The sequence below is a fragment of the Chinchilla lanigera genome, unplaced genomic scaffold, assembly GCF_000276665.1.
Source record: "Chinchilla lanigera isolate Chin_1 unplaced genomic scaffold, ChiLan1.0 scaffold00025, whole genome shotgun sequence".
Classification (NCBI taxonomy): domain Eukaryota; kingdom Metazoa; phylum Chordata; class Mammalia; order Rodentia; family Chinchillidae; genus Chinchilla; species Chinchilla lanigera.
Window position 1 is genome coordinate 17,940,447 of NW_004955426.1, and position 9,043 is coordinate 17,949,489.

General features: G+C 47.9%; 1 protein-coding gene across 4 annotated transcripts in view; it reads left to right on the top strand.

Moving 5' to 3' along the window:
• Pdzd2 (PDZ domain containing 2) overlaps nucleotides 1-9,043 on the top strand; it is a 374,195-nt gene that overhangs the window by 339,725 nt on the left and 25,427 nt on the right. For all 4 annotated transcript variants that reach the window (XM_005386151.2, XM_005386153.2, XM_013514972.1 and 1 more), the window contains 4 exons: nucleotides 614-648; nucleotides 1,362-1,518; nucleotides 2,908-3,680; nucleotides 5,840-5,984. In XM_005386151.2, coding sequence (XP_005386208.1) covers nucleotides 614-648; nucleotides 1,362-1,518; nucleotides 2,908-3,680; nucleotides 5,840-5,984 — 1,110 coding nt within the window. The remainder of the gene's footprint in view (nucleotides 1-613; nucleotides 649-1,361; nucleotides 1,519-2,907; nucleotides 3,681-5,839; nucleotides 5,985-9,043) is intronic.

Below are 9,043 nucleotides of genomic sequence, written 5' to 3' on the forward strand. Positions count from 1 at the left end.
ATGATCCTCAAGCCCTAAATCTCTTTTGCTCATGGCATATAAATTAAAGTCTAAATAGTGCACTTTTCAGCCTTCCTTTAAAAACTGAAACAGATATCCAAGCCTCTCCCCAGTTCTTTCATGGTCTCCTGGATGGTGTTCATTTGTCCATCCTTCAGCCCATTCAGCAAAACCACTGGACACTTACTAGACAGCAGGTACAGTGCCCCAAACATGGGTCAGATGAGTGTATATGTCTGATCCATAAATTGTTAAACAGTTGAGGAAGACATAAGCACTCATTATTAAATTATCATATGGAAATGGAAATTGAGGTGTGGGTATATCAAACATTGTGGAAATTCAGAAGAAGAAATTACTTCCACCCGAGGTCATCAGGGAGGCGGGAGCATCAGAGGCAGGGCTTGGAGCATGAGCAGTCTTGGCAAGTGGGATGGGGTGGGGTCGGGTACCGGGTAGACAGCAAGGGCGCCTCTCCCTATGGATACAGCGCCCCTCAAGCAAAGGGAGATTTGGGTTAATATGCTTGACTCCTCCCTTTCTGGCTAAGATGTGAACCTGCTTGAGATTTTAGCTCATCATTTTGACAGTACGGTGAATCTTCTCCCTACAGGTACCCCCTTGAAGAGTCCCTCTCTTACCAAAAAGGTACGTCAAGGCACTGCTACCACCTAACGCAGCTCAATCACACAAGCTCGGGATCTCAAAGGTCCAGCACATGTTTCTGCCCACGAGTCCTTTATGCCACTTTATACAGGAAATAGCAACCATGCCAATTTGAGGACAGATAGCCAAATGCGTTTCTCTTATTAAATATTCATTCAGGAAAAGAGTAGCGCAACAGAAAAAAAGAACTAAACTGTGGTTTGAAAAGCATCTTTTAAAGTTATTCCATAATAAATCAGGCCTAAGTTTTCTGGGATCTTTAAAGAAACTTGACATTCCCAAATCTTGCTAGATCAGGGCACAGGATTCCCACTCCCATTCTTTTGTTTCATCGGTTGGCTAGGACATTTGGTTTGGAATTTTATTCTATTTTCCGATCCCTTCCCTCAGTGTTTTTTCTGGGATGGTTGATAAAGTGCTGCTGCAGTTTCTCTGATCATTGCCAAAAATGCGGCCCCCCCCAAAAAACCTCTAAAAACAGGGTCTGGCAGCAACAGTCACCTTTTTATTCATTAATTATCCATTTAACCATCCTAAAGTAAGTGGAGATGGGTGTTTACTCTCCAAGCTATTTTGAATGACCATGGATTAGAACAAAGTGTTCTTGGAAAGCCGGGATGTAATTACCATTTCAAACTCTACTTCTGTACCTCTTCCAAGAAAATCGAGACATCTAATGTTTTCTTCCCCAACAGGAATCCCTTATTTCTGATTCTGAATTCTCCCAGTACTTTGCCCACGATGCCCAGGGCTCCTTGTCAGACTTCATGGCAGCCGGCTCTGAGGACGAGGATCACCCAGGAAGTGGCTGCGGCGCATCCGAGGACACCAGCCCGACCCCCAGTGCCTCCAGTAAGCGAGGAGCCCCAAGGGCCCTGGGCGCTGCATGCCAGCAAGCAGCTCTCCAGTGGGGCCCTCCGCAGTCTAACACTCCTGGTACTGCAGTAGGAAAAGAACTGGGAGCCACAACTCTGGCTGAGCAGATGCCATATTTCTACCCTGACAGGAACCAGAGTTTACGCTTAGTCAATGCAGCCATGGACAGCAACGCCCCTATCCCTGAGTTAGGCAGTGCGCAGGCTGGGTTCCTGGTGCAGCCCCAGAGGGAGAAGGTAGCAAACCCTCACCCATCCAGTTAGGTGCCGTTTACACCATGCAGTCTTGGATTTCATGGCGTCAAATCATGGTGGACAACATGAAGCCTTCATGTGTTAGAGAATCTAAGCCAAATTCCAGGCCCCATCCCTCGCCTAGGTCCTAACTTAATTCTTTTTAGAAGACAGTGAAAGATCAAAATTTATGAGACACAGGTATTATCATAAGTTGTTTTTTTTTAACTCTCCCTGATCATCTACTCATGATGAGGTGATAAGCTGATGTGAACCAGATGGATTTCTCAGACTTCTGGCGAGGTTTCTGATGTCTAAACAAGAAGGGTGTAGCTCAGCAAGGGAGCGATTGCCGAGCCTTCTCAAAGTCTTGGGTTCAACTCATCAGTGCCACATTTTAAAAAAAAAGATAGTGAAGGAAGAGGAGGGAGGGAAAGGAGGGAGAAAGGGAGGAGAAAGGAGAGGAGAGGAGAGGAGAGGAGAGGAGAGGAAAATCCCCTGCTCTTAGGAGGGCAGTGACAGTTCTGACTCATCTTGGAGCCACCGCTGAGCCTGCTCTGTCCTCTGTCAGACACACGTTAAGGTGTGAGCATGTGTGATTTTTCACTATAGCCAGCAGGATATAAAGAGATGGCAGAGCAGCCCATGCATTCTCCCCTCCCTGGCTAAAGCTGATAGCTTAAACTTTGAGAAGTAGAAAGCTTGTACTCCAAACACAGATAGGCCTATTGCTCAAGCCCCCTCCTGCAGATGACAAAGGAACCTCGGGTGCTGAGAGGGCCAGGGTGTGGAGCACGTCACTGACCCCGTCCATCTAGAGAGGAACTCTCAGCAGCAGCATTTAGGTCGGACCAGCAAGATGTGAGGCATCATGCAGGTTGAAAACAGCACGCCACTCAGACTGCCCAGGAGCAGCCAGAAGGAAAAAGGGAGTGAGAAGCTTGCTGTCCACCCTGCACAGATCCCAAGCCACCATGTTATTTAGGCATGGCGTCCAGCGGCCGGAAGTTGTGTGCTTAGCATTTGTGAAGGTGGAAATACTTGACGTGTAAAGATGGGTCTAAATTATAAGGCCAGGCCAGACTCACTACTCAGTTTCATCTGACTTGTGTTCCTGTCCCCCCACTCCCAGTTCACAGGGAGCCAGGAAAACCCCGAGCCAACAGCCTTGTGGCCCTCGGAAGCCAGCGGTCCTCTGGCCTCTTCCACAAGCAGGTGACAGTTACCAGACAAGCCAGTCTCCCTGGAAGCCCGCAGGCCCTCAGGAACCCTCTCCTCCGCCAGAGGAAGGTAGGCTGCTACGACGCCAATGATGCCAGTGATGAGGAAGAGTTCGATGGAGAGGGGGACTGCATTTCACTCCCAGGAGCCCTCCCAGGTTCCGGCAGGCTCCTGACAGAGGGTGGCGCCAGGCGTGTCTCCATGACCTCTCCCAAGGCTGTGGACGTCAAGCAAGAGGAACCGCCCCAGAAAACACTGGTCAGCAAGGCCTCCTCGGTGCCGCTCCTGGGCAGCTCGCTGAGTTTAGAGGAGAATGTGCCAGAGGGTGCGGCGCCCGCTCCTTCCCAGGCAGCCGGCCGAGCCCCCAAGCGCGGCCCGGGAGGCTCGGGAAGAAAGGAACTGTCAGGATCACGGAGTTCGCCCAAATTGGAATACAAAGTCCATGCAGACACCCAGGGTGTGATGAGCACAGAGAACCCCATTTCTCCCAAGCAGAAGAGTGAAGACCTGGGGTCCAGGCACAAACCAGTGGCCAAGGTCGCCCCTCACTGCAAGAGGCCCACAGCTGAGACAGCGGCCCTGACCGGCAGAGCCAATGGGACATATGGTCAGGACTCGAAGGTCCAAGCCACCCTCGTCGGGGGGATTAGCACTGGTCTGCAGCCAGCGAGAACCGTGGAGAAGGTAAGTGACTTCCCCTTAGTCACTCTGAATCTCAGTGAACGCTGTGTGAATGAATACGGAGGATGGGCGTCAGAAATTACCTTCCATCGACCATTCACATATGGGAGCCTGTTACATACGGGCAGGGTGCTAGTCATAAGGTCATAAGGTCATTCAGCTGAAGATGCAGTCGCCCTTGTACCTGTGCCCAGGGCCTGTGGCTGGCAATGAGAAAGCAGTGTGGCGTGGGTGAAGTAAAGCCCCGGGCTTGTGCCAGCTTCTCCGCTGGCTGGTTGGCACTAGTTGAGTGGCCATGATGCAAGTTATTGAGTCTTTCTCAGCCTCAGTTTATTCTCTGGACCATAAAATGGGAAGGGTGCTGTCTATCTCAGTCAGCTGACGTTGGGTGACACTCACGTTTGCAGTGATTCTTGCCTGCTGATAAGGTTATGAATGACCTTTAATTTTTCCATTTAATTTTTCTGTGCAGTGATTATAATCATAGCTCTTCAGACCCTTGTATCTCATGAAATAAAGGGAATGCTCTCGCTTAGAAACTTGACACAATGTGAGTTGTGTCAAAGGCAAGTTAATTTTATGTCGCTGCTTGCGGTGTGTTAGAATTACCTAACTGTCCTTTTTAAAACTCCAGTATACCTCCACATTAGCAAGGACAGAGTAAGAGAAACTAGTGTTGTTTACAGTCTCCTCAACCTAAATCTCTCTCTCTGAGCAAAGATTCCGAGGTGATTTACAAGGCCATATGTATGAAGATGTATGTTCAAGTGATTTATATAAACATATGTGTAAATAGACTCAGAGATGAAAAGTTATAAAAACTATATAAGAAATTTCTTTAATCTCTTTTTAAAAAAAATATAGAAATGCACATCTTTTTTTCCCTTCCTCAAAAACTCACATTTTCTCCAGCCAGCAGGTGTTTCATAATGTAATGGTCAACCAATGGGTACATTGCTACTTATAAAAAAGGGTCATCATGCACAAGTTCTGGGTAACTATATAGGACCCAATCAGGATTTCTATTTGTAATAACATATCTATTAAAAATAAGAGCTTCTGCAAGTTTGGTTTTGTATTCTCCTTGACAACTGTTGAGCGACACTGAAAACTTTTACACAAAAGAACTGAATTTTCTCATAAAAACCTAACTGCCAAACTGTGATTTTATTTATGTATGAAAAAGAAAATAGAATGCATTGCTATAAAATACCCTCCACTATTAGAAACTGAAAAGAGAAAAAAAAACTTTCTCTTCTGATAAATGGGTTGTTTTCTATGGCTTTTATTTAATACTTTTTATTGAGTATATATAAAATTAACCATTTTAACAAGCACCATTCAGAGGCACTTAGTTTATTCACAGAGCAGCACAAACACAACCTCTGTGCAATTCAAAACTCCTCAGCTGCTCCTGTTCTGCATTCAGCCTTCCTAGCAAATAGGAAATGAACTGAGTTAAATCCTAGGAAGGTTGCTCTCAGCCAGTAAGAGATATTTTCTGGAATGATTTTTCATAAGAGTTGCTGAAAGACACCTTATACCTTTCACCGCTCACCTCCACTGCTACCTTTGGGCCACTTTATGACTAACTCAAAGGATAAATTTCAAATAAATCTGATTTAATTCTCTAGTAAGTTTTTTTTAATTTTGTGATGAGTATTAGATAAAAGAAGGAAGATAAAAGTAATTGACAAAAAAAAAAAAAAAAAGTAATTGACAGCATCTCACATCTTGGCCTCAGGGAAATTTTGAAATATTAAATGTCAGCTTTATTTATCTAGATTCATTTTCTCCCTCACTACCAAACTAAGGAATCGATTTTATGGTCTTGGATATTTCTGTGCAGTATTACAACAATAGTAACTTCCATCTATCTAACCCTTAATATACTACCTTTATAGCTATTCTCCTTTAATCATATTTTATTTAAAACTCTCTAACACTGAGCAGTCCTTATCATGCCCATTTTAAAGCTGTGAAAACTGAGACTCGGGAAAGAGTGACAAGACCATACCATTTCCAGAGTCCTAATCTTCTGGCTCCTGGGCCAAGACTCTTTCAGCTTTTTCCAAGCCAGCTTTCCTCCATAGGTGATAGTGTCTTATGATACAGAAAACCTAGAAGCTATTAACAGCGACTTCTGGTTATCATCGTGCCAGGAACCTTTGGGAAAGCTGGCCCCTGGGGACGGACGTGTCCCCACTGACTGCGGGACACCCAGAGCTCTGTCCCACATGGACACTGGACGCCTCACAGAGAACCTGTCTGAAGCGGCACCAGAGCAGGGACCACAACCCGAGACTGGTAAAATTACTTTATCATTTTAGTTTAAAGAGAGGAAGGCAGGTCCTCTAATAAAAGTGTTAACATGGGATCATTTTGAGGAGGGGAAAAAAACCTCTGATATAAATTAACGATCGTTAAGTGCTGCCTGCACTTAACAACTTGACCGTGGCACCTAACTCCATAGTTTTGATTGCACGTTGCGTGCATCCTCGTCCACTCGCCAGAGCCGTTCTCCCGTTGCGTGACGGCGGGAGAGACGAGACGGACTGGACAGCTCTGCCGCTCTCCAGGCTCCGCCCTCTGCGCGTGTGAGAGCAGGGGCACTGAGAAGCGGCGATGGAAACCTCCGGGTGGAAAAGTAGACATTGAGTATTGGGAAGCTGGACTGAGTGTTGCAGGGAGATGGTGTGTACGTCATGGGGGCAGGAATCACGTGGCCGCCAGCGTCTTATTTATAAAGTCAGGCTTAATTAAGTGGCTTCACTGCCCTGTTTGTGAAGACTGATCGTTAGAATCCTAAGTCTGCACTTTGGCCAGGAACACGTTTCTCAGCAGCGGCATGCTGGCAAGCGGAGTGCTGGCCGGCCAGCTGCCTGGAGAGCCTATCGGCAACGCGTGCTCCCCGATTGGTTAGCAAACCATCTATCCCATCCACTTGTTATAGATGTCCTAGAAATTAAAAATCTGGTGGCCAGATGCAGTGATGCTGTACTCCCAGCAGTGGGGAGGCTGAAGCAGGAAGATTGCAAGTTCAAGGACAGCTAGGGCAATTCAGCTAAAAACTTTTTAAGGGTGAGGTTATAGCTCAGTGGTAGAGTACCTGTGGTTCAATCCCAAGAACCGGAAAAAAAAAACAAAACTTTTTTGGAGTCTCAGTATGTCACCCCACACTCAGACGGGTCCCCATGGGAAAACACAGGCCCCTCTTGCGCTTTGTGGTCTGTGGCTCTTTGCGCCACCATCGATGAGGAGGCTGTGATTGTGGTTTCGGCGCTGGCTTTCAGGTTCACGTTCACTCAGCAGACGTGACCGGGCAACTTTCCTCCGCACTTGACTTTATTACAAAGTGGGTTACCTTAGGGGCTGGGGATTTAGCTCAGCGGCAAAAGCACCTGCCTGGCAAGCGCAAGGTCATGAGTTCGGTTCCCGGTACCGGAGAAAAACCAAAAAAAAAAAAAAAAAAAACAAAGTGGGTTACCTTAGAGAGGTTTTACTGAGGGAAGGCGATGGTGGGTGGAGCAGCCCTCGATGTCTACCTTCCAAGTAACGCTTCCTTTGAGGCCAGCACGTTCGTGTGAGTTCCACAGAGCCATCCCCTAGAGGCTTTCCGAGAAGCCACGTCGGGTTTGGTATTGGAAGAGAGGGGCAATAAGGCGTTATTTCTCGGTTTTGGAAGAGAGAGTTTTGGTGCTCAGGGTCAAATGCAGGGCCTTGCACTTGCTAGGCAGCCACTCTGCCACTGAACTTTTTCATTAGTTTTGAGACAAGGTCTAAGTTGCCCAGGCTGGCCCTGAATTTGGGATCTTCCTGGCTCAGTCTTCTAAGTAGCTAGATTACAGGTGTGTGTCACTGTACCCTGCGTGTTACCGTTTAATTCTTAAATGTAAGGCTGCTTCTTCGGAGGACTGCTGAGTGGTCGTGACACACTGGTGCCCCCTAGGGCTGGTGGGGTGTATCTGAAGTCTTTGACCCCACCTACTCAATATTACCTGCTCTCAGTAATAGAGGAGATAATATTTGGCCCTGCTGGGATCCTGTCTGCTAGTCTCAGCCCTTCCTTTCACTTTATTATAAATAGCTCTAGTGCAGAAAATGTATTCTTCAGCTCATACCCATTTTTCTAGGGGAAAGAGCCCAAAGCACATAATAAATGAAGAAACACCTTACCTTTAAAAAAAAAGGATCCTTGATTTTAGATTTCCCAAAGTGATAGTGAAGCACCTGGGCACCACACGCAGGCTGGGCTCAAACCCAAGCTCCAGAATAGGCCAGGGAGGTGACCCTGAGCAAGGCCAGCATGCCCTGGGTTGCCCGCCTCATCAGGTTGTTTGGGAGGAGTCGGGGAGGTCTTCCCTGTCCAGCCCTCACAGCACTGCCTAATGCACCATATGCATTCAGTCCTACAGATGTGCCGCTGTGATTTCCCTAAGGAAAAGTGTGCACATTTACCTGCCTACCATGCCGTGCGCGTGCAGCACACCCCACACGTGCTTTTCCTAAGTGCGTGCTTAGAACGCGGGGAAGGCGGTGCAGGCCCCGAGCTGTGCTGGCCATGAGGACGGCTGGCTCTGGGCCCTCGAGCACACGGCTGTGAGTGGCGCCCCCTCTGTGTGGCTCTGACACCCAGGAGGAGGCCAGGCCACCTTTGAGGATCTGTCAGGGCTGTTGTAAGAAAGACCCAGGGCAGCATGGGCAAAGTAGACCCCTTGTTTGTCATTAGAATTTGAAATAACTCTGTTATGAAAGGCATCTACGTCTCTGTAAGTACTCAGCAAACAGAAGTGGAGAGGGACTAATGTAAGGTTAGCATAAAAACCACCTCAGCCCCAGAGAAACCAGTGTTCTGGTATGTGGCCTTTCAGTCTTACTTTGTGGATTTGAGTGCCCGCAGAGACTGGCGGTGCTGTCCTGGTGATTAGCTAGTAACTTTTCACAAAGGCACTTCAGGAGGAAAACACAGGCCGTCACAGCACCATTTTGTGTGGGAAGTGTGGGGTGAATGTAACGGCCGGAATGGACGTTCTTCTCAACCCAGAGCTGTCGTGGGACCGAGCTTGGCCGTGCTGTGTGGAAGTAGCAGACAGATGAGCCCGAGTGTGCGAGGCCCTGGGAGGCACCTCCAGGAGAGAGTGGTCTCAGAACCCCTCCCACCTGTGACTAGAGTTCTGGTGTCCCCTTTCCTGCCACCTCCGGGCATCTGTGCTTCTCGCTCTGCTTCCATTCTGTTGTCTTCTTCTCCCTCCTCCTCCTCTCCCTCCTCCTCCTCTCCTTCCTCTTCCTCTCCCTCCTCCTCTTCTCCCTCCTCCTCTTCTCCCTCCTCCTCCTCTCCCTCCTCCTCCTCTCCCTCCTCCTCCTCT